This window comes from Cylas formicarius, unplaced genomic scaffold (assembly GCF_029955315.1).
Source record: "Cylas formicarius isolate icCylForm1 unplaced genomic scaffold, icCylForm1.1 PGA_scaffold_1__22_contigs__length_36826433, whole genome shotgun sequence".
Classification (NCBI taxonomy): Eukaryota; Metazoa; Arthropoda; class Insecta; order Coleoptera; family Brentidae; genus Cylas; species Cylas formicarius.
This window is the reverse complement of record NW_026844264.1, coordinates 22,507,159-22,533,680: the sequence shown is the minus strand read 5'-3', so window position 1 is coordinate 22,533,680 and position 26,522 is coordinate 22,507,159. Positions and strand designations below refer to the sequence as shown.

At 37.7% G+C, this 26,522-nt stretch overlaps 1 protein-coding gene and 1 long non-coding RNA gene across 2 annotated transcripts in view; one reads left to right on the top strand and one right to left on the bottom strand.

The window, feature by feature from the left end:
- LOC132696377 (uncharacterized) overlaps window positions 1-26,522 on the bottom strand; it is a 50,893-nt gene that overhangs the window by 9,454 nt on the left and 14,917 nt on the right. The window lies entirely within an intron of this gene.
- LOC132696375 (odorant receptor 49b-like) lies at window positions 498-25,364 on the top strand. Its single transcript, XM_060661167.1, has 6 exons — window positions 498-909; window positions 19,791-20,587; window positions 21,995-22,094; window positions 22,873-22,974; window positions 23,144-23,299; window positions 24,192-25,364. The coding sequence occupies exons 2-6, from the start codon at window positions 19,809-19,811 to the stop codon at window positions 24,246-24,248; spliced, it is 1,194 nt and encodes a 397-aa protein (XP_060517150.1). The 5' UTR covers window positions 498-909; window positions 19,791-19,808; the 3' UTR covers window positions 24,249-25,364.

The window sequence follows — 26,522 nt, the reverse complement described above, 5'->3', positions numbered from 1 at the left end:
TGGGAAAAAGGGGCATTGCGTTTGAATTTTATTTTCTTTGACAAACCGCACACTGTAATCAAACAATATTAAAAATTAAACATGTGTTATGAATGCGAGAAACGGCTCGAATGGATACTAGAAGACTTGCCAATATCGAAACAGAACCGGCTTAAATTTGTGAAAACTTGCACTAGGGAGAAGAAGAAGCTTAATGCTATCAGAACAATATTATCCTACAGATTAATTAAAAATAAAATAATTATGTTTAATGAGCAATTGTGTAATGTTGAGGTCGTGCGTAACCTTGAGAAACAGAATTCTATTCGGCTGCCTGCCTATACTCCGTTTTTTCTGATTTACCGAAAAATGAATAAATATTATTTGTCCCACCTCCTAATTCATTTTTTATGAGTTCACATGCTTGGTATATTGTCGCAACAATGCAAATTGCCGAAAACTATCGGTGGTTGAAAAATATTTTCAGATACGCCAAAAAGTCTTAAATAAAAATTACTTGAATAAAGCTAAACCTTAAAAAGTAGGTGTTTTTTTGGTAAATTTACTCGGCCGATTTCAGAGAAAAATTTCTGGCGCAGACCATATTTTTTATGGTCTTCTTTAGCCAACTTTAGAACATACTTTTTTAATGTGACGAATGACTTTGCATTTTTATCTGGCTACCCTGTACGTGAAATTGAAATGAAATTATCTATCTAATAGTTAAGATTACGTCATGTCCTGATTCTATTTGATTTCCAATGTGCACCCTGGATTGCAAGTATGTTGTAAAACTGTATTTGACTTTGGTCCTAAGAGTCCGACCCTGCTCAATAACCTTAATATTTAAATCCTAGTTTCATGATATAAACGTGTCTTTCTTCTGTCCAACTGAGAGTCGGAAAGCAACAGAGTTAAAAACTAGTGAAGGTGATTTTAAATTTGAATATATTCTATTTAAGTGCGTATCTATAACTAGACAGATCTCACAGTGAATTGTGCTAAGCATACATAGTTACTTGCAAGCAGTTGGATGAATTAAATTGAAATGTATTATCCTCACTAACTTACAGTCAAGCTTATGCAAAACGGAAATTTGGTCATTAACATAAGTGACCCCTCTGCTCTTCAAAAAAGTAGCATTTAATGGAACGCAGTGTAATTTTTTCTATATATATGAATAGTAGTAATTTTTAAAAGTCCCATGCAGTAGTTCCTTGTAGAAAAGCTTTTTTGCTGAGGTACACAGGGATATTTAAAATTTGCAATAATACCTGACCGCAAAAAATCCAATCCATCCTTAATCCAATATTGTAAAACTGTAGAGGATACATATAAGACTTGTATTAACGAGGTATTAGTAGATATAATACCTGCGTTCAACAGCAATTTCGGCCGTTTTTACACGTAAATTCCCATAAGAAAATTTAAGGTTCATTGTAGTTGAAATTGGTCCCGGTCAAGGTCATTCGATCCATACCCTCTTAGCACCAACTAACCGTCTCCCTCAACCCCAACCCCCTCCCGCAACCCCTCTCAAACCCTCCCACAACCGTCACCCCCCACCACCCCCCCAACCCTCACACCCCCATTTCACAACCCTCTCACAACCACTCAACAGATGTGTTAGTCAGGTGACTCACCTTTTTTTCGCGTCTACCGAGGATCGAACCCGGGATCCGTCGCTTGTCGACCGCAGACTTTAACGCCGAGCTAACGAGCATATTAAAACCAATGTGTAATTATGTGTTTGATCTCGAGAATGATGACTCATCTTATTCCTGCCGAAGATCGAACCCGAAATTCGTCCGTCGTTGAACGGTCACTTTAATGCCGAGCTAATTATGTACCGCCGGTTCCGTCTCGTTGCTGCTAGATGTCGTGCGTGCGCGCTCTTGACAGTATTCCTATCAGCGGCTGCGTCACCCCGGCAGGTGACGGAGACGCTAGGACGGGATGACGCGGTGATCGGGAGTATAGGATCGACGGTAAACAAGTCGAGTGAGTTATACATAGTGCCTTAATAATCAGGTACACCCGGTGTGTTCAAGTTTAATTAAAGAAAACTATATACAATAACAAATATTTATCCAGAAGGGTCTTCTTCTTCTTCTTTTGCGTCCACTTTGTCGTCCATAAACGATGTTCCTGCTGATGACGTTCTTGTTCCCGTTCTTTCAAGAAATCTATATAGGAAATACACTCCTCACCGTCTCCCTCTGTCGACCACCCACCCTGCTGGATGCGCCAACATAATGTGTGTGAAAGTTGCACACACATACCAACATTCACATTTCTACTTCTTGTCATTTAAAAGACATTAAAAACACTATATACTTCAATTTAATTTGATTATTTTTACAAGTAAAAACGCGGATTATTGTCAAACGGAGAAATCGTGTTTTTTCTAGAACAAACAAGAAACAAAATATGTATATGTCGCGTTGCCTATAAAACAGATTTTTTAAACAAAACTTTTAGTAAGTGACGTAAGTAAAGTCACATTTCTATTCCCTGTCATTTAAAGGATATTTAAAAAACACTATATATTTCAATTTAATTCGATTATTATGCAACGTAAAAAGTGGATTATTATATTGTAAAAACAGGTAGGAACTGACCAAAAAAGTGATCATTGTTTTTTTTTGTTATTCAAAAATCACTGAGAAAATTAACGAAAACTGAAACCCACAAAAACAAAACAAAAAAAAAGACTCGCACTGTATTAGGGTAAATTAAAATCATAAAACTTATCAGTTGTAGAGTCATAGGGAAATAGATACCGCACTTGACATTGCACTGAATATAGTCTACAATACACATTAAATATATTTATTCACATGTTCTCCCGTCCATGGTTAAATTAAAAATTAAAAATTGACTTAAAAATCGAAAGGCACACAAACGCATATTTGAATAAACACGCTGAACGTATGTTGTCACCAGAGAGCCATGCAGGTGGGAGTCTCAAGGTCCACGTGCTCAGACGGGAACGACTTGACGCACAACCGCCTCGGACGTGCAGTCTCCCGCATGCAATTTTAAAGCGTGTCGACTTTCACTTGACGTAATTTGGCAAAAAAAATTAACACCCAACAAAATTACTGATAGCACACGCAAATATATTTTGCGCCTTAAAAGCAAAGGCGATCCATCCGCCCACTAGGATATCACCGCACCGTAGTCTCTTATCTGCGGTTGCGAGGCATTGACATCGCAAATTGGTTCGAGATAAAGTTGAATATATTGAAAAATTGAATCCAATAGCACATTTAATCTTTAAATAAATGTCTTCTAGATTGATAAACACTTTTTCAAACTAGGCATTTTGCAAATCGGTCGTCTGTTTGCTGTTAACGGTAGACACGTACTATAGGTACTGGTTAGTTGCAAAATTAAAAACCAAATTTACAGGAGTCAAACTGTTTATTGACAGTGGAAAATATAATAAAAGTAGTTGGAGGTAATAAGCGAAAAATATTAAGGACTTCCGGTCATTTTTATTCTAAATATGCCCAAAATATAATGAAAAAGATCAAAATATTTAATGCATTTTTAAAATAAAAATTTAACGAGGCTGCCAGACGCGAACTGAGCCCTTAAGCGCACCTCATTCGATTTTTTTAGGAAAAAAACGAAATTTCAAAGCAAAACCGAAAACACATTTATAATCAAGCGGAGACAGTTTCTTCTTCCATAATCGAATAGTGACCCCACGGTAACGTTTCTACTGACGACTTTGATATGCGACGTTTATCATCGCAAGGACTTAACCCGATCTTCTTTTGGGATACTGTGTGCAACTCCAGTTTGCTCGCTCTTATTAAATTCTGCGATATGTTTTTTTCAGCGAAATTTTGCAAACAATCGACGAAATCTTCAAAAGTTATCTTAGTTTTGATGAAGGATTTTTTAACTCCTTTGATCCTCTTCGTTACACCCAAGTTTTTAAATTCACGTTCAAATGCTTCTCGATCTGTTTCTGCAGCCATCAATTCTTGTTTTGCGGACTCCTCTTCCTCCGGTGTCTTGTATAGCTTTGTGGCGTACATTTTAGCTCTAAGTCCGATAAAATGAGACATAATTCGTCCATTGTTCTCATCCTTCATCATACCCAGAACCTTTTTATTGACTGTGGGTATACCGTACGGATTATCCTCCGCATAGTCCGATGTATCAAAATACCGGAAACAATCCTTTTTTAAAATCTCGTACGGGTCTATGGATAATATCTCGTAAACAAGAGAATCCGTGTCGGTATATAAAACTCGGGAATTGGAAAATCTTTCTTGAATGTAGTTGTAGTGAAAGTCATAAATTGTTGTCTTGGCTATCTCCATAATTGACATCCCAACGTAGATAGGTTTGTTAAAATATATTTCAGATTTTTTTAATTCAATAAGAACGAGATTTTTACTAATTATAGTTGCACTTTTAAATTCGGGTCGGGCAATCAGAGCTTCCGCACCGTAGCGACCTTGCCAGTTTTTCACAAGCTTAACTTTGGAATGGTTCCGTATGTTTTCCATTGTTTTTCCAAACACAGCATTGATCATCAATTTAAACAAGTTCTTTTCAAACTCGTTTTTGGCAGCCTGACGTAGTGCAATGTTTAGGTCGATATAGGCTTTTAACCAAGGCGACTGGCTGAACGAGACGGCTCGATGTACCTTTCTTAACTTAGCTCCCAGTTGTAGCGCCTGTTTCAGATTACGATAGTGAATGACATACTCCTGTTTGTCGTATAAGGTGGTCAGTAATTTTTGATTTTCGGATCCTGGAGGGCAGCGATGTTCGGGACATGGAGGTAAATCTGCAAATTTGTCGTGCAACTCCTTGGGTATTTCCAAATCGACCTCCAAGATGTAGCCGACGTCCGACTCGTTGGATATATTTAAAATGTCAAGATTTTCGATTTGCTGTTCATCCAACCAATTAAAACCTCCGTACGGTAGGTATTGAGACATTGCCCACCCGTATTGGTTATTGACGTCGAAATACATCAAGTATTTATCAACTTTGGAGGGATCGTAGCTGTGCATATATTTGTTGTTGGCTTCCGCATATCGTTTGGAGCACTGACTAAGGCCTCCTCGCATTCCTTTCTCGATAAACAAAATCATGTCGACGTCAGTGAGTAGATCGAGTTTTTGCTTCAATTTATACAACATACAGCTCCACGCGTATCCCGGCAGTGTGTACGCATGTGCAGGATCAAGTCCATAGGTCTTATGTGACGTTTCTCGAAACCTCTCAAAAACGTCTGCCAAGAGCAGGATGTCCGTCTTCATATAAAGTTCAGAATAATCCTGCAAATTTCGACATCCAAATTTCTCCCAGACTTCCTGAGCACGTTTGTAATCTTTTTTGGTCAACGGTTTGTCATCCAATATGTTATAAAATGCCGAAATAGGAGGCAAAACAGTTTCTTTCAACGTATTCCATCCATTCATATAATCGTAGGGGAAAACGCCTTTTTGTTTCAATATATTGGCTTGCTCCTCCGACAATTCACTAAATTCGAGCTCCAGTATTGGATATTCCGTTAAATTAGCCGCCAGCTTATCCAGGCCACTCGACATAAATCGAAAACTGTCGATGAATCGGAATTTCACCAGGTTGTCATTTAGGTGCCACGTAAAGGAAATATACTTTTCCTTGTTTACAGGTAGCAAGTCGATCGACCCATCACATTTGGCTAGAGCTTTTATTATTATATTTCCGTCATACGACGAAAGATTATGAAATACTACGGGAACGGTGTGACCATCCCTAAATTGGAGATTACAATTTTCGTGTGCGGGTCCCCTGTATTTCCCAGTCAGGTGACAATGGTCTCGAACTTTTTTGTCGTCTTTTTCAAACACCTTCTCGCATATGTGACACAATTTAGACTTGTAAAATTCCATTTTTTGTCCAGCTGTTAGTTCATCCATTGATATATCACACAAGAATACCGTCTCAATGTTCTCAGCTAATTGTTCCATCTCATTGCAGAACCATTCCGCACAATCCTCTCCCGTGTACGACCGATAATATGAAAGGGAGTCGTCATATGAACATTTAAAATAATAGCCCAGAGAGTACGGAACATGGCGCTGATACTTCTCGGTGTCGGATGCTGATTTATCACATTCGGGAACCAAAAAACATTCCGTGTCGGCATAAACAATAAAAGGAACCTTCTCTTTGTACTTAAAGTCCTTGAATTGAACAAAATTCTTGCCTTCTTCGGGAACCCTCGGAATTTCCAAATTTTTGTTTCTCTTCTCACAATCATTGGCGTGCTTCGCTAGCTTGTCCTCGGAATGAAAATAATGCAAGCAACGCTCACAAAAATATTTTCTATAATGATCTTTCGAAAGTTGGGATGATAAAAGCCGAGACATACTTTTGATCCATACATAATGGTACGTAACGGACGTAAAATCGAAGGGGTCTTTTTCGGTAAAATAATGACTTTGTATCTGTAGTAGGTTAACGTGTTTGACCTTTTTATCTTTGGTCAGATAAGCAGGAACAACTTGAAACATATTTGATGATTTTTTCAGCAGCCTATAAACATTCACTGAAACATTATTTTGACCTTCGAATCTTGGAATTTGCCGCAATGTCATTGGAAACTGGACACCTTTAAGATTTAAAACAGACTGGAGAGGGGGGTAAGACGAAATCCTTTTAGCGAATTCTGATGGAGCAGGAAACAGAGCAGAAACCACGGCCCAGGCAAAGCACATTTCATCAGAATTTTGCACGTTAATACAAGCGTGTTTTCTTGCTATCGACTCCGGTAACTTCAGGTAACTTCCGGCGTGAAGTGGATTAAACTTGTTGATATTGACCATTAAATTTAGGATTTTCTTCAACGCCCATCCGGAATCTCGTTCTTGGAACTCCTCTAATTGGGTTTTAATTGGTAATACAACATTTCTGTCAAACCATCGTTGTAAATTAGTATCTTTATAGATTGCTGCGTTCGAAGTTGTAAAATATTTAATTTCCGTCTGGATTTGATCAGCCTTTTGAATTTGAAATTCTCCCCCGAAGACAGCGTTTATCTTAACGGACTGGTCCGTTTTCAGCGCGTTGTTGACACGTCGTCGAAATAGTGCGAAACAGTCTTGGAGGAAACTCTGCACGTCCTTATGTTGAAGGTTAGTTATGACGCCAGTCCTGATGCGCGATTCAAATGTTGAATTAACATCATCCCAGTGAACGCGATCTCTCGCAGTTACGGGTTTACTTCCGGAACCTCTCTTCAGCATTCCTTTAAATTGACTCCGAAACGATTTAACTTGAACCATTTGAGCTACCAGACGTTGTTTTTCTCCCACCGTTTTCGTAGTCCGCATTTCCTTTTGGATTCTTCTTATCGCTTGAGTACATTCTTTCATACCCTGAGCGACATCATCATTTTTAGGAGAAGCCAGTAAAAGAGCCAACAAAGCTCTAATGGCTCCAATAAGCGCTTCGACCACAGACATTTTTTTCACTGTGCCACACACGTACTACAACTCTAAAAGCTAGAGCACAACTGAAAATCCCAATTTGAGTGTCCTGTAAGGTAAACTTTGGACGGACGTAGCACTGAACGCTATTGTGTGGTCCGGGCCTTTGATAGAAGATTTTTTGTGAACTGTTGAGTAGTAACACGGATTCTTTAAAATAAATCGGCCCAACGACACTTGCATAAAATTTATTTACGCCAAATCGTTTATTTAAAGTATCACAAAATTTAATTTTGACAAACTAAACAAAAGTAAAAGTTTCGTTGACATCAAACGTTAATATAGCAGCATCCTATAAAGAAACCACAATAATTTTTATAGATCATTATTGCTAAACTCAAAAATGGTAAATGAATCTTGTTTTTTTACATCAGAATCCTTAATACCCAAAATAAGTCAAAACTTAAGATCAAAAGGTCAAATTAAAATTTGTAGAATATAATTTAACGTTCATAATTCCAACGAAATGTTGTATTCTAAATTTAGTGACTGGGTCAGAATGGTGATGCTTTATTTAATGTGAAATCGCATATCGGATAATTCTACGCATAAGAAAGTCCTCGATATTTTGAAAATATTTAATATTCTCAGTATTCATACCTGGGTTATTTTTTATTTAATCGTTGTGAAAGTATGAAACCATAATGAAACTGTAGGTACTTACCACTTGCTATAATAACACCAGACTTACAGTAGAAAAACGGAGATTGAAATTACTTGCGACTTGATACACACGTCCAATAACAACAGTGGCAATACGAAGACTCTGATAACGCATCCATGCCTGTCCGCGCACGGAAAATTTCTTCATGGTGGGGACGCACGTGCACGCCTTAACACATCGCGTTGGCCGTAACGAGATTGAGGTGCGACTTGCATTCTAGATGATATCGACATGGCGGCAATGAGAATTGGATCCAAGAACAGCAAAAGAAAAAACAAACATGAATATGATATTACAGGATAAGAACGAAAATGTTTACAGTTTTTTGAAATATTTCGGTTATTCATTTCCAAAAATAGTCGGTTTCTTAGTTAACAAATTAAGAGCGGAATGAATGTGGGCTTGTATGGAATGGGCAGCTACTTAGTCGAAAAAATTCTTACCCACAGAAACCATAGTGACCGCCGTCTGACGTACGAGTAAACACGCCTGTTTTCCGAAAAATAAAATGGATTTCATTTGAATATAAGCAGTTAAAAATATAATTCGCATCAATTCGTCAAGACTACTGAACCAACAAAAATACGAAAAATATATCGAAAGCTGATTTGCGTGGCAGTTTATATTCAATTTTTGTTGACGGGACTTTTCGTTGACCACATCTTGTAGATTGCAAGAGCCACGCACCCAACTGTAAATTAGCAAATAACTTACAAACAATTCCTGTTCATAAAAAGAAAACATTCATATATTTAGTAATTAATATGTCAACCCGTTCAAGAAATATAAATCGGCATACTAATAGATGTTTCTCAATATGGAGTCATTGTTAGGCATAACATAAAATGTAAACGAATGAGTTCAATGGATCCAGTGACTCCGCTCGATGGTCTCGGCATTTTTATTTTATGAAAATGATGATATGTACATATAATGTAACCAAAAGAGATCTATATTTACTAATTAAGAGTTCCACCGCACATAACCTCAAACTTTACAATCGCCCGCTTGCGTACGTAACGTACGTACGTCACGGACGACGCCCATTTAAAACACGTACATGACAACGTACTGCATCATAGGCGCCGTTGAAATAAAAATACGTACGTCATAGACGACGCTGATTTTAAAATACAAGCACCTTTTAAATCTGTGGTCGACACAGTGGGCGGGCGACTTTTCTTTTTTTTTGAGAGTACTAAGGCCACGGCAACAGGAATATCGAGGTTGCCGACCAAATAGACTGAGAAGGTAGAACAAGGAGAGGGGAGCCTATTGGATCAAAAAAAGAAAGTATATTAAGGTTCAAGTTTATTCCATTATCCGCCCGTCCCTGTCACCTCGACACCGCGCCCCACAACGCGCCATCTGGTGGGGGAGAGGGGTCGCACACACATTACCGCCGCGTTAGATACCCCCCCTCACTCCCCCTCCCAGCCAGAGGGCGCGTTGCGGTGACGCGAAGTCGAGGTGACAGGGAGGAAGCGATGATGTTACCCAGCCGTCGAGTTTCGAAGTGCAAAACACGGCGTGATTTTGTTATTCGACCGCATGTCCCAATGCTTTGTTTAAACGAGCCCAAGGAAACGGATTACTCATCGCGTTGATAATTTAATTTTTAACGCCGCTGCCGCACACCGACGACGCGGCGATCTCACCCGCTGTCACATTTGCGGTGGGCGATGATGTCACCCAGCCAGTTCAACGCGCCTCGTCGACTGAGTCATCGCGTGTCCCAACGCTTTGTTTAAAACGAGACGAAGGCGTGACTCATCGCGCTGCAATTTATATTCTTTCACATTTTACTGCTGACGCTAACAAAGGACGGACGATGCGCTCTCCCCAGACCAATGCTTCGTTGCCGGGCTACTCGTCCGCGGAGAATTTTTTTTTAATTCGGCACCGCCGGCTAACAAAGGACGGACGACGAGCTCCTCCTCCTCCACCACCGCTCAGTACGATCCAGACCACGGACGACGACGGACGGTGAGCCATTTTTAGGTTAGATCGGCGGGGCGGCCCGTGGTGGCAGGGGGCCGCCAACCACCTCCTCTCGCAGGCGAGATGGGGAGGCGATTCGCCTCCTCCCATAAACAAAGGAGTTGGAGACGACATAACCTCACTTTTGGAATCTCGCGGGAAACCCACGCAGGCGAATCCTCCCATAAACAAAGGAGTTGGAGACGACATAACCTCACTTTTGGAATCTCGCGGGAAACCCACGCAGGCGAATTGCCTCCCCATCTCGCCTGCGAGAGGAGGTGGTTGGCGGCCCCCTGCCACCACGGGCCGCCCCGCCGATCTAACCTAAAAATGGCTCACCGTCCGTCGTCGTCCGTGGTCTGGATCGTACTGAGCGGTGGTGGAGGAGGAGGAGCTCGTCGTCCGTCCTTTGTTAGCCGGCGGTGCCGAATTAAAAAAAAATTCTCCGCGGACGAGTAGCCCGGCAACGAAGCATTGGTCTGGGGAGAGCGCATCGTCCGTCCTTTGTTAGCGTCAGCAGTAAAATGTGAAAGAATATAAATTGCAGCGCGATGAGTCACGCCTTCGTCTCGTTTTAAACAAAGCGTTGGGACACGCGATGACTCAGTCGACGAGGCGCGTTGAACTGGCTGGGTGACATCATCGCCCACCGCAAATGTGACAGCGGGTGAGATCGCCGCGTCGTCGGTGTGCGGCAGCGGCGTTAAAAATTAAATTATCAACGCGATGAGTAATCCGTTTCCTTGGGCTCGTTTAAACAAAGCATTGGGACATGCGGTCGAATAACAAAATCACGCCGTGTTTTGCACTTCGAAACTCGACGGCTGGGTAACATCATCGCTTCCTCCCTGTCACCTCGACTTCGCGTCACCGCAACGCGCCCTCTGGCTGGGAGGGGGAGTGAGGGGGGGTATCTAACGCGGCGGTAATGTGTGTGCGACCCCTCTCCCCCACCAGATGGCGCGTTGTGGGGCGCGGTGTCGAGGTGACAGGGACGGGCGGATAATGGAATAAACTTGAACCTTAATATACTTTCTTTTTTTGATCCAATAGGCTCCCCTCTCCTTGTTCTACCTTCTCAGTCTATTTGGTCGGCAACCTCGATATTCCTGTTGCCGTGGCCTTAGTACTCTCAAAAAAAAAGAAAAGTCGCCCGCCCACTGTGTCGACCACAGATTTAAAAGGTGCTTGTATTTTAAAATCAGCGTCGTCTATGACGTACGTATTTTTATTTCAACGGCGCCTATGATGCAGTACGTTGTCATGTACGTGTTTTAAATGGGCGTCGTCCGTGACGTACGTACGTTACGTACGCAAGCGGGCGATTGTAAAGTTTGAGGTTATGTGCGGTGGAACTCTTAATTAGTAAATATAGATCTCTTTTGGTTACATTATATGTACATATCATCATTTTCATAAAATAAAAATGCCGAGACCATCGAGCGGAGTCACTGGATCCATTGAACTCATTCGTTTACATTTTATGTTATGCCTAACAATGACTCCATATTGAGAAACATCTATTAGTATGCCGATTTATATTTCTTGAACGGGTTGACATATTAATTACTAAATATATGAATGTTTTCTTTTTATGAACAGGAATTGTTTGTAAGTTATTTGCTAATTTACAGTTGGGTGCGTGGCTCTTGCAATCTACAAGATGTGGTCAACGAAAAGTCCCGTCAACAAAAATTGAATATAAACTGCCACGCAAATCAGCTTTCGATATATTTTTCGTATTTTTGTTGGTTCAGTAGTCTTGACGAATTGATGCGAATTATATTTTTAACTGCTTATATTCAAATGAAATCCATTTTATTTTTCGGAAAACAGGCGTGTTTACTCGTACGTCAGACGGCGGTCACTATGGTTTCTGTGGGTAAGAATTTTTTCGACTAAGTAGCTGCCCATTCCATACAAGCCCACATTCATTCCGCTCTTAATTTGTTAACTAAGAAACCGACTATTTTTGGAAATGAATAACCGAAATATTTCAAAAAACTGTAAACATTTTCGTTCTTATCCTGTAATATCATATTCATGTTTGTTTTTTCTTTTGCTGTTCTTGGATCCAATTCTCATTGCCGCCATGTCGATATCATCTAGAATGCAAGTCGCACCTCAATCTCGTTACGGCCAACGCGATGTGTTAAGGCGTGCACGTGCGTCCCCACCATGAAGAAATTTTCCGTGCGCGGACAGGCATGGATGCGTTATCAGAGTCTTCGTATTGCCACTGTTGTTATTGGACGTGTGTATCAAGTCGCAAGTAATTTCAATCTCCGTTTTTCTACTGTAAGTCTGGTGTTATTATAGCAAGTGGTAAGTACCTACAGTTTCATTATGGTTTCATACTTTCACAACGATTAAATAAAAAATAACCCAGGTATGAATACTGAGAATATTAAATATTTTCAAAATATCGAGGACTTTCTTATGCGTAGAATTATCCGATATGCGATTTCACATTAAATAAAGCATCACCATTCTGACCCAGTCACTAAATTTAGAATACAACATTTCGTTGGAATTATGAACGTTAAATTATATTCTACAAATTTTAATTTGACCTTTTGATCTTAAGTTTTGACTTATTTTGGGTATTAAGGATTCTGATGTAAAAAAACAAGATTCATTTACCATTTTTGAGTTTAGCAATAATGATCTATAAAAATTATTGTGGTTTCTTTATAGGATGCTGCTATATTAACGTTTGATGTCAACGAAACTTTTACTTTTGTTTAGTTTGTCAAAATTAAATTTTGTGATACTTTAAATAAACGATTTGGCGTAAATAAATTTTATGCAAGTGTCGTTGGGCCGATTTATTTTAAAGAATCCGTGTTACTACTCAACAGTTCACAAAAAATCTTCTATCAAAGGCCCGGACCACACAATAGCGTTCAGTGCTACGTCCGTCCAAAGTTTACCTTACAGGACACTCAAATTGGGATTTTCAGTTGTGCTCTAGCTTTTAGAGTTGTAGTACGTGTGTGGCACAGTGAAAAAAATGTCTGTGGTCGAAGCGCTTATTGGAGCCATTAGAGCTTTGTTGGCTCTTTTACTGGCTTCTCCTAAAAATGATGATGTCGCTCAGGGTATGAAAGAATGTACTCAAGCGATAAGAAGAATCCAAAAGGAAATGCGGACTACGAAAACGGTGGGAGAAAAACAACGTCTGGTAGCTCAAATGGTTCAAGTTAAATCGTTTCGGAGTCAATTTAAAGGAATGCTGAAGAGAGGTTCCGGAAGTAAACCCGTAACTGCGAGAGATCGCGTTCACTGGGATGATGTTAATTCAACATTTGAATCGCGCATCAGGACTGGCGTCATAACTAACCTTCAACATAAGGACGTGCAGAGTTTCCTCCAAGACTGTTTCGCACTATTTCGACGACGTGTCAACAACGCGCTGAAAACGGACCAGTCCGTTAAGATAAACGCTGTCTTCGGGGGAGAATTTCAAATTCAAAAGGCTGATCAAATCCAGACGGAAATTAAATATTTTACAACTTCGAACGCAGCAATCTATAAAGATACTAATTTACAACGATGGTTTGACAGAAATGTTGTATTACCAATTAAAACCCAATTAGAGGAGTTCCAAGAACGAGATTCCGGATGGGCGTTGAAGAAAATCCTAAATTTAATGGTCAATATCAACAAGTTTAATCCACTTCACGCCGGAAGTTACCTGAAGTTACCGGAGTCGATAGCAAGAAAACACGCTTGTATTAACGTGCAAAATTCTGATGAAATGTGCTTTGCCTGGGCCGTGGTTTCTGCTCTGTTTCCTGCTCCATCAGAATTCGCTAAAAGGATTTCGTCTTACCCCCCTCTCCAGTCTGTTTTAAATCTTAAAGGTGTCCAGTTTCCAATGACATTGCGGCAAATTCCAAGATTCGAAGGTCAAAATAATGTTTCAGTGAATGTTTATAGGCTGCTGAAAAAATCATCAAATATGTTTCAAGTTGTTCCTGCTTATCTGACCAAAGATAAAAAGGTCAAACACGTTAACCTACTACAGATACAAAGTCATTATTTTACCGAAAAAGACCCCTTCGATTTTACGTCCGTTACGTACCATTATGTATGGATCAAAAGTATGTCTCGGCTTTTATCATCCCAACTTTCGAAAGATCATTATAGAAAATATTTTTGTGAGCGTTGCTTGCATTATTTTCATTCCGAGGACAAGCTAGCGAAGCACGCCAATGATTGTGAGAAGAGAAACAAAAATTTGGAAATTCCGAGGGTTCCCGAAGAAGGCAAGAATTTTGTTCAATTCAAGGACTTTAAGTACAAAGAGAAGGTTCCTTTTATTGTTTATGCCGACACGGAATGTTTTTTGGTTCCCGAATGTGATAAATCAGCATCCGACACCGAGAAGTATCAGCGCCATGTTCCGTACTCTCTGGGCTATTATTTTAAATGTTCATATGACGACTCCCTTTCATATTATCGGTCGTACACGGGAGAGGATTGTGCGGAATGGTTCTGCAATGAGATGGAACAATTAGCTGAGAACATTGAGACGGTATTCTTGTGTGATATATCAATGGATGAACTAACAGCTGGACAAAAAATGGAATTTTACAAGTCTAAATTGTGTCACATATGCGAGAAGGTGTTTGAAAAAGACGACAAAAAAGTTCGAGACCATTGTCACCTGACTGGGAAATACAGGGGACCCGCACACGAAAATTGTAATCTCCAATTTAGGGATGGTCACACCGTTCCCGTAGTATTTCATAATCTTTCGTCGTATGACGGAAATATAATAATAAAAGCTCTAGCCAAATGTGATGGGTCGATCGACTTGCTACCTGTAAACAAGGAAAAGTATATTTCCTTTACGTGGCACCTAAATGACAACCTGGTGAAATTCCGATTCATCGACAGTTTTCGATTTATGTCGAGTGGCCTGGATAAGCTGGCGGCTAATTTAACGGAATATCCAATACTGGAGCTCGAATTTAGTGAATTGTCGGAGGAGCAAGCCAATATATTGAAACAAAAAGGCGTTTTCCCCTACGATTATATGAATGGATGGAATACGTTGAAAGAAACTGTTTTGCCTCCTATTTCGGCATTTTATAACATATTGGATGACAAACCGTTGACCAAAAAAGATTACAAACGTGCTCAGGAAGTCTGGGAGAAATTTGGATGTCGAAATTTGCAGGATTATTCTGAACTTTATATGAAGACGGACATCCTGCTCTTGGCAGACGTTTTTGAGAGGTTTCGAGAAACGTCACATAAGACCTATGGACTTGATCCTGCACATGCGTACACACTGCCGGGATACGCGTGGAGCTGTATGTTGTATAAATTGAAGCAAAAACTCGATCTACTCACTGACGTCGACATGATTTTGTTTATCGAGAAAGGAATGCGAGGAGGCCTTAGTCAGTGCTCCAAACGATATGCGGAAGCCAACAACAAATATATGCACAGCTACGATCCCTCCAAAGTTGATAAATACTTGATGTATTTCGACGTCAATAACCAATACGGGTGGGCAATGTCTCAATACCTACCGTACGGAGGTTTTAATTGGTTGGATGAACAGCAAATCGAAAATCTTGACATTTTAAATATATCCAACGAGTCGGACGTCGGCTACATCTTGGAGGTCGATTTGGAAATACCCAAGGAGTTGCACGACAAATTTGCAGATTTACCTCCATGTCCCGAACATCGCTGCCCTCCAGGATCCGAAAATCAAAAATTACTGACCACCTTATACGACAAACAGGAGTATGTCATTCACTATCGTAATCTGAAACAGGCGCTACAACTGGGAGCTAAGTTAAGAAAGGTACATCGAGCCGTCTCGTTCAGCCAGTCGCCTTGGTTAAAAGCCTATATCGACCTAAACATTGCACTACGTCAGGCTGCCAAAAACGAGTTTGAAAAGAACTTGTTTAAATTGATGATCAATGCTGTGTTTGGAAAAACAATGGAAAACATACGGAACCATTCCAAAGTTAAGCTTGTGAAAAACTGGCAAGGTCGCTACGGTGCGGAAGCTCTGATTGCCCGACCCGAATTTAAAAGTGCAACTATAATTAGTAAAAATCTCGTTCTTATTGAATTAAAAAAATCTGAAATATATTTTAACAAACCTATCTACGTTGGGATGTCAATTATGGAGATAGCCAAGACAACAATTTATGACTTTCACTACAACTACATTCAAGAAAGATTTTCCAATTCCCGAGTTTTATATACCGACACGGATTCTCTTGTTTACGAGATATTATCCATAGACCCGTACGAGATTTTAAAAAAGGATTGTTTCCGGTATTTTGATACATCGGACTATGCGGAGGATAATCCGTACGGTATACCCACAGTCAATAAAAAGGTTCTGGGTATGATGAAGGATGAGAACAATGGACGAATTATGTCTCATTTTATCGGACTTAGAGCTAAAATGTACGCCACAAAGCTATACAAGACACCGGAGGAAGAGGAGTCCGCAAAACAAGAATTGATGGCTGCAGAAACAGATCGAGAAGCATTTGAACGTGAATTTAAAAACTTGGGTGTAACGAAGAGGATCAAAGGAGTTAAAAAATCCTTCATCAAAACTAAGATAACTTTTGAAGATTTCGTCGATTGTTTGCAAAATTTCGCTGAAAAAAACATATCGCAGAATTTAATAAGAGCGAGCAAACTGGAGTTGCACACAGTATCCCAAAAGAAGATCGGGTTAAGTCCTTGCGATGATAAACGTCGCATATCAAAGTCGTCAGTAGAAACGTTACCGTGGGGTCACTATTCGATTATGGAAGAAGAAACTGTCTCCGCTTGATTATAAATGTGTTTTCGGTTTTGCTTTGAAATTTCGTTTTTTTCCTAAAAAAATCGAATGAGGTGCGCTTAAGGGCTCAGTTCGCGTCTGGCAGCCTCGTTAAATTTTTATTTTAAAAATGCATTAAATATTTTGATCTTTTTCATTATATTTTGGGCATATTTAGAATAAAAATGACCGGAAGTCCTTAATATTTTTCGCTTATTACCTCCAACTACTTTTATTATATTTTCCACTGTCAATAAACAGTTTGACTCCTGTAAATTTGGTTTTTAATTTTGCAACTAACCAGTACCTATAGTACGTGTCTACCGTTAACAGCAAACAGACGACCGATTTGCAAAATGCCTAGTTTGAAAAAGTGTTTATCAATCTAGAAGACATTTATTTAAAGATTAAATGTGCTATTGGATTCAATTTTTCAATATATTCAACTTTATCTCGAACCAATTTGCGATGTCAATGCCTCGCAACCGCAGATAAGAGACTACGGTGCGGTGATATCCTAGTGGGCGGATGGATCGCCTTTGCTTTTAAGGCGCAAAATATATTTGCGTGTGCTATCAGTAATTTTGTTGGGTGTTAATTTTTTTTGCCAAATTACGTCAAGTGAAAGTCGACACGCTTTAAAATTGCATGCGGGAGACTGCACGTCCGAGGCGGTTGTGCGTCAAGTCGTTCCCGTCTGAGCACGTGGACCTTGAGACTCCCACCTGCATGGCTCTCTGGTGACAACATACGTTCAGCGTGTTTATTCAAATATGCGTTTGTGTGCCTTTCGATTTTTAAGTCAATTTTTAATTTTTAATTTAACCATGGACGGGAGAACATGTGAATAAATATATTTAATGTGTATTGTAGACTATATTCAGTGCAATGTCAAGTGCGGTATCTATTTCCCTATGACTCTACAACTGATAAGTTTTATGATTTTAATTTACCCTAATACAGTGCGAGTCTTTTTTTTTGTTTTGTTTTTGTGGGTTTCAGTTTTCGTTAATTTTCTCAGTGATTTTTGAATAACAAAAAAAAACAATGATCACTTTTTTGGTCAGTTCCTACCTGTTTTTACAATATAATAATCCACTTTTTACGTTGCATAATAATCGAATTAAATTGAAATATATAGTGTTTTTTAAATATCCTTTAAATGACAGGGAATAGAAATGTGACTTTACTTACGTCACTTACTAAAAGTTTTGTTTAAAAAATCTGTTTTATAGGCAACGCGACATATACATATTTTGTTTCTTGTTTGTTCTAGAAAAAACACGATTTCTCCGTTTGACAATAATCCGCGTTTTTACTTGTAAAAATAATCAAATTAAATTGAAGTATATAGTGTTTTTAATGTCTTTTAAATGACAAGAAGTAGAAATGTGAATGTTGGTATGTGTGTGCAACTTTCACACACATTATGTTGGCGCATCCAGCAGGGTGGGTGGTCGACAGAGGGAGACGGTGAGGAGTGTATTTCCTATATAGATTTCTTGAAAGAACGGGAACAAGAACGTCATCAGCAGGAACATCGTTTATGGACGACAAAGTGGACGCAAAAGAAGAAGAAGAAGACCCTTCTGGATAAATATTTGTTATTGTATATAGTTTTCTTTAATTAAACTTGAACACACCGGGTGTACCTGATTATTAAGGCACTATGTATAACTCACTCGACTTGTTTACCGTCGATCCTATACTCCCGATCACCGCGTCATCCCGTCCTAGCGTCTCCGTCACCTGCCGGGGTGACGCAGCCGCTGATAGGAATACTGTCAAGAGCGCGCACGCACGACATCTAGCAGCAACGAGACGGAACCGGCGGTACATAATTCGCTCGGCATTAAAGTGACCGTTCAACGACGGACGAATTTCGGGTTCGATCTTCGGCAGGAATAAGATGAGTCATCATTCTCGAGATCAAACACATAATTACACATTGGTTTTAATATGCTCGTTAGCTCGGCGTTAAAGTCTGCGGTCGACAAGCGACGGATCCCGGGTTCGATCCTCGGTAGACGCGAAAAAAAGGTGAGTCACCTGACTAACACATCTGTTGAGTGGTTGTGAGAGGGTTGTGAAATGGGGGTGTGAGGGTTGAGGGGGTGGTGGGGGGGGGGGGGTGACGGTTGTGGGAGGGTTTGAGAGGGGTTGCGGGAGGGGGTTGGGGTTGAGGGAGACGGTTAGTTGGTGCTAAGAGGGTATGGATCGAATGACCTTGACCGGGACCAATTTCAACTACAATGAACCTTAAATTTTCTTATGGGAATTTACGTGTAAAAACGGCCGAAATTGCTGTTGAACGCAGGTATTATATCTACTGGTATTATCTGCAACGACAACATAATGGTAAGATGACAAGCGCCACACATGTAGCAACGAGTTTCGCGATTTTGAAATGCTTTGAAATGCTGTCGGAACCATTTTGCTGTCACTACTTCTTTAAATACGGCCTAACAATAAATTGTGTTAATTTTCTGATAAAAATTAGTTCATTTTGACTCAATTAACTTGGGTAGACAAAGGCAAAAGAAATGAATCAGCCTCAGCTAAGTTCAGTTTATCAACAACTGACGCAGGTGGAAAGTTTTGGGACTTGGGACAATTCCTTTAATTTGTGTATTTTTCGAAAGAAATTTGCAAGTTACCTGTTTTCTTCTTTTCCTGAGTTCTTCATTATTCATAATTCACAAAAAAGTGTTAATTCTTGCTTGTTAGTCTGTTGGTTTTATCACTTCGCCAAGTCTAAAAAATTTCCTTTTTTTGTCACCATTTTAAATGTAGAATGACAACAAACGAAAATATGTCACATTTACTACAGATTTTCTTTCAGGTAACTCAATTTCCTAAGATGAAGTCGGCAAAAAATCAAGAAATTTTGAGGATTCCGAAGATTGCCATGATTGCATTAGGCATTTATCGCAAAAACTTTACGAATCGTATTGCTCTTCGAAGAGTATATGTGATTTATTCAATAGTTGTTCATGTCTTTGCAGTGATCTTTACAACTTCGATGAGCCTATGGGTTGCAACAGTATTTACTGAAAAAAATAGGTCAAAAGAACTAACTGACAGATTACTTTCAAACTCGGCTTATTTGGTGTCCATTTACGTAGCATTGATTAAGGTTCTTTTTTACGAGTCAAAAAATTTGCAACAGACGATTACCACTGTGGAAAACAAAGAAAAAGAAATTCAAAACTCCGGAGATCAAGAGCAGTTGGAGACTTATACAGAACAAATTCGATTTTATAAAAAATTCAATATATTTGCATTAATAACCCATATATTTGTATATGGATTTGCGTTATTTGAAAATATGTTGACGAGATTTAAAATAGGGCGCCGTAACAAACTATATAACAACACTTTGGAAAAACCGTTGATATATGAAGTATATTATTTTAACATGGATCCAATAAAATACCAAACCTGTATAATGCTATATTCCGATCTTGGTGTGACTGTAATGATATGGCTAAGTTTTTGCACTTGCATGCTTCTCGGTTTTATAATATTCGTCCCTTCGATGGCAAAAGCGTTGCAGAAGACATTAAAAACTATGCCGCATCTCAAAACCGATTTGAACGCTTTAAAAGTTGCTGCAGCCCAACATCAGCAACTGGTAAGGTCAGTTAAATTTACTTCAATAGAGGTTCAATAAGTAGTACAAGGTGTCCATTTTTCTACACTTTTGCATGGTAGAACAATCATATATTACAATATTTGAATTATTAAAGAGAAAGTTTATTAATCACTTGTTACAAATAGGTATATAAAAAGCTCGAACCGAATAGCAAACATATAAAACAAAGCATTTTGTTATTATGAAAATTCCCCACCTGTAATTTTTAACCAATCAAAATGTGTTTTATTGACAGATCACCATGGCAACGGGAATTTTAGTGGAATTTTCAACAGCGAATTGGAAATATTTATAGAAACATGTGTTGCTATGGAAATCTGTCAACAAAATCAAGGTTAATTGGTTAAAAACTACTGATGTGGAAATAAAAGAGTTACTTAAATTTTATTAAAAATTCAACAATAAACAATAACAAACAATAATTTAAACAATATATATTGCCACCAATTTGCCTTATTTTAATTTTATTTTAAAGTAAAATAAGTTAATTGCTGAAGATGTTACTGACTTTACAGGAAATGCTAACTTCAGCTATTATCTGAGAGGTTCCCACAGAAGTTATATGTTTAAAACTTGTTTTGTATTCATTTTTTCGCTTGATCAAAAGCCCGTAATTTTGTTTGTAAAATAAATTTAAAAAAAAATCGGAATTCGTTGAAACTGTTAAATAATCTCAGAACTCTTATTTTCAATTTATTATTTTTTCTAAAGATTTTGTCTCCAAAATTATAACTAAGAAACAGAACATACTTGGACCAAACTATTAAAGTGGATTTTATGAAAAACGTTCTATAAAAAAGATGTAAGCACCACCACCACATGATCAATATTTTCTTGGTGGCATCGTTACATTCATAAGAAAAGCAGCCCACTTAATACCAATCAAAGATGTCGAAAGATGTGGGCATTATGTTAGGAAATTAGTCAGGCTCTGTCCTACTTATATTACCTGCTTTTATACTATTATGCTTGTTATGTTGCTATTTCAAACAAACTTCCACAGACTACTGTATTACTATTTACAAATCTTCTGGATTCGTCCTGCATCTGTTGATGAATCTGTTTCATTTAAGCTCTAAAGAAGTCAACATGATTGGCGAAACATCAGCAAGTTCGATTCATCAACAACCAACGCAAGAAGAATCCAGAAGAAAATTAGTAAATAGATTAACAGTATTCTGTGGAAGTTTCTCTGAAATATTAAGCATCGACAGTGGCCAGCCCGCACTTCTAGAATATTAGTTTCTAAATTAGCTATATAGTGAGTAATCAAATTTATCAAAATGTATAAATCCTAAATTGTGTGAATTTCACGTGACAAGATTAAAACCTGCGATCTTTGTGAGGTGTGAGGATGTTTCCAATTAAACTCTTCTTATTGTTTCATTTAGGTTTGTCGAAAATCTAAACGACTCAGTTAAATATTTGGTGTTGTTGGAGTACATTACTGTCTCGTTCAACGTCGCTCTGACGGCTTTTACAATCTTAAAGGTGAGAAATGTGGGTTATCCTATATTTACTACTAAACTACTGGACACGTCAAATGGGTAGGAAAAAATTGCGAACTGTTTTATCGAAAACTATGGACAACTATGGACTATTCGAACAAGGATTTTGTATAAAAGACTCATTTTATTCGCCATGCGTATTTGCAGACAGAGCAGTTTTAAAAAAAAAAAATAGATGTTATACTTATTTTTTGAATTATTCATGTTCATTCATAAACATTGAAAAGCGATTGAAATCTCACTAACCTGCACTTTACGCCATTTTCTTTCTAAATAGCGATTTCCACACACATAATTCGTTTTGAAAGAACATTTAACGAGAACTAGACATATTTTAAGAAAATAATACAAAATATTAAATTGCTCATGTTGTATGGACCCTCTCAAAATTTTTTTCATACTTGCTTCATAAATTCTTGTATTATCGGCATAGACAGGGCCTAGTAGCTATATAGTTTAGCACAATTGACAGCTAATGAATATCTTACATTAATAATTGAAAACAGTGAGGTTCAAGTTCAAAAAGAGTGTAAATTATTTACAAAATCAACTTAACAAGCAAAAATGTAAAATTAAAAAAAAAATGTTAACCATTCAAAATATTTAGTCTGTTCTGCACTTTAAATAATAATCATAAAAAAATACAAATGAAAAACCTCTGCACTAGTAACAGCAAATAAAATAAGTCTTCATACGTACCATCTCCAAATACCATTTTTGATTAGCAGAGACGAAGCTTTTTATTATTTACAATATTTTAGGAAGAATCGTTCATAATGCGACTGGGTATTTTGTCTTACAGCAGCTCTATCGTTGTTTACGTGCTAGTGTTGGGTTGGAGTTGTAGCGAAATTAAGGTCCAGGTAATAAAATAATAATATATCATATATAATATTAAACTATATAATAACTTATAACATTTGCAACATTTACAAGGAAATGAATTAATTGATTTTTTGAACGAAAATTGCACTCTCACATCTTTGGTTTAAACTTTTATGCAATGTATTCAAATCATTTTATTTATTACAGAGCACGCAAATTGCTAGCGCAATATATGACAGTCCATGGTATGAACACAGTAAAGAAGCTAAGAGCATATTGTTTATAATGATGGTAAGAGCTCAAAGGCCGTTGATTGTCACCAAAGGACCATTCGGGCAAATGTCACTAGAATCATCCTTGGCGGTACGTATAGCGCATAATACCGTGTACCTATAGACTTATTTTTGATAACAGAGGTGAATTTATTAATTATTGTGTAATTGTCGATAGCTTAGCACTCAAAGTCAATCTGGTGGGCTTAGTTTATAAAAGTTACCTACATTGATTTAAAATAATCCTTCGTTTAAAAAGTAAAGGAAAACAATTGAGCAACAACGCGGCACTGGAATTTAGAAAAACTTGCACTACTGTACATCTCCATTTCTCTGTTTCTGACAAACCATTAAATGAAAAGGCGAATTTGACTTATTTTGTTGCATAAGAGAAACACCACTTTACTTTGGGCGTTTCTTTCATAGTGTTTTAATTACAATCTTCCCGTTTTATGAACTATCTCTATTTTTAAATCTATTTAAATGTATTTTTCCATTTGTTAGGGCGCTCGTATTTTTCACTCCAGGTGACTTTCCTTGAAAAGTAAGTTTCAAGGAAATATGTATTTTTCAAAAGTGAAACAAGTTTACGTGACTCACGGCGGATTGCAGGTTAAATATTATGGTGAACGAGACGTATGGCCATTCTAAAAATTTGGTCGTTTACAAAAGCAAGGACGATCTATGTGATATTGCATTAAACCTTCGTCAACAATAGCCAAAATTTGACATTTCTCCAAATTCAAATATGGCTACAATAAAAATTTAATTGGAGCTTTGTTTTGAAAAAAATAGGAAAAATAATTAATTTCTCGAAAACCGTCAAAGATAAGTAGGTATATATTGTACAAAAATAACCAAAAATTGATAGCGAAACGGAAAATCCAATAATATACAGGGTGTCCTATTTAAAATATCAACGGTCCTACGTCTTGTTCACCCTAAACGTCTAACCGGCCATCCAACTTGTATATATTTTTTAGGTGTTGAAAGCGGCATATTCCTACGTCACCATAATGTTACAAAACTACCACAAATAAAATCTTGTTCGATTTACACTTGTGATTCTTATATAATACAATATATCATCCGCATCTGAATACTTTATATTGTAATTTTCTTATCCTTACAATTGGTGCACTAGGCAAAAAAGGGTTCTGCCTACGAGAACTCAAGTGAATTATCTAAAAAAATCGGTTGAGTTCATTTATTGTAATTATAGCTGTTGCCGTGGACTGCTTTTTGGCACCTACGAGGGTAACTAATTGTAAAAAATTTAAATCCGTTTTAGTTAACAAAAACAGAAATATTTAATAATAATCCATATCCCTTGTGCATGACACAAAGAAACAAAATATAGTTCGTATATGCCTGAAACAATCTCGCCAATTTTATTATTTATTTAATTAACTTTTTTTAATTCTTATAAGAAGACGCAAGGAAAATTTTACAAAATGTATTTCATTCAGAACATTGAACACAGGCGTTGAGCCGATTTAAAAGATAACAAAGACCTACGCCATGTCTGACTAGCCTTTTGAGAATGATCTTTAAAATAGCTTCAAGTATCATATAGTTAACAAAGGACAAGTCCTAATGGAAGCCATCCATGAGTACTTTTTCAAGAAAATCCCTAACAAAAAACCGTTCCATAATTGCAATTGTAATAGTAAAATTGTAATACTCGTAAAATGATCATATGATAGAAAATTTCTTTGCAATATAATTTAATTCGACTGATTATAGGAAATAAACATATACCATTACAATAAAAATGTAAATAAATAACTAGTATTTACAATTTTGTATTATTTTATTTGATTGTTTGATTGGCGGTTTTCTTTGCACCAACTTATGACTTCCTAAGTTATATACAATAAATGCATCAAACTTCGTTTATTTGTTTGTTTGTTTATTCCCACCTTTTATTTATCACAATGAGACCGAAAAAGGTAGTTTCACTGCAGATATAAAGTCAGTCCCACCTTTTTAATTTAACCGGTCCTGTTTTTCTTATTGTTTTCAAAATTCCTGTTTGTTCTAATAAAAAACTAAAACAAAAGAACCATTCAAATCAATTTTCTTCATTATTTATTAAATTATAGCCTTATAAATCAATAAAGTACAGCTTAAGTCCACAAGGGTTGTAGCAGTTCAACGCTATCAATATCCCTTTACTGTCACAGATACATTTTTCTGTTCTTGCACAAAGGTGCTTGATATCAAAAAGTCGTTCGCTGTTCTCGTTAAGATCAATTATAGAAATAAAAACTACCGCAGAAGCCTTTGTGTAACATGGCAGTTCCTATTGTGGAGTTTGCAGATCTACTTCCTTATGTACAAGAAGGACTTCAAATAAGCGTTTTCGGTGCTTTAGTCACGAGTTGGAAATGAACGGTTGTTCTCGGTAGATATTTAAAATTACTCTGGTATTTTAATGTTTATCACTCTGCATTCCACACTTCACTAAGAGAATGTATTCATGGTCTTTTGCAAAAATGTACAAAAGATTATTCGCATAAGCCACGTTTATAAACTTCTTTAGACACTGTTATTAAACACTTGCTCCGTTTGTGCCTAAATAAACTTGTTAGCAAATGGTCGTTATACACACGTACACACTAAACTTATAATTTTTGGTTTAGATCAATATGGGTGGGGTGCTTTTATCGCGGGACCTTTTAAAAATTTTCCATTAATTTAAATTTAGAGGTCAAGTCAACTAATAAATGGGCACAAAAAGCCTATTTTACGGATTGGACAAAAACTAATGGATCCTGAATTAAAACACTTTTAGCCACTCAGACTACGGCAATGAGCGAGCAACGATATCATACAAAACATCACAGTGTATGTACACGCCCATTACTTTTCCACTTACCTTTTAACTTGCATGATTTTCTAAATTGCGAATTCTCAATCCTGAAAAAAGAGGATTGAGTACCTGTGAGTTACTTCTTTTATTCAGTGAGCTAATTAAATTAATTGCAGGCACTCTTTCAATTGAACCAAGGCATATTTTTGTCTCTCAGTTCAAAACATACAAAATTCTAGTTTGAAAACATACTTTAAAATAAAATAGGATTTCGAGACCCGTATTTATGTAGTGACAAAGTAATATATACAGACCATTATTTTTTTCATTCTTTCACTAGGAATGTCTCCGTTCCCGTCAAGATCAATTAAAAAATATAAATATTGCCCGGGAAGCCTTAGTGCTAGATCGAAGTGTAGTTTTCAAATATGCTTCCTTGAATGCAAGAACAAACTACTTTCAATGATCAGTTTCCTCATGCATCCTTGCTAAAACGTCG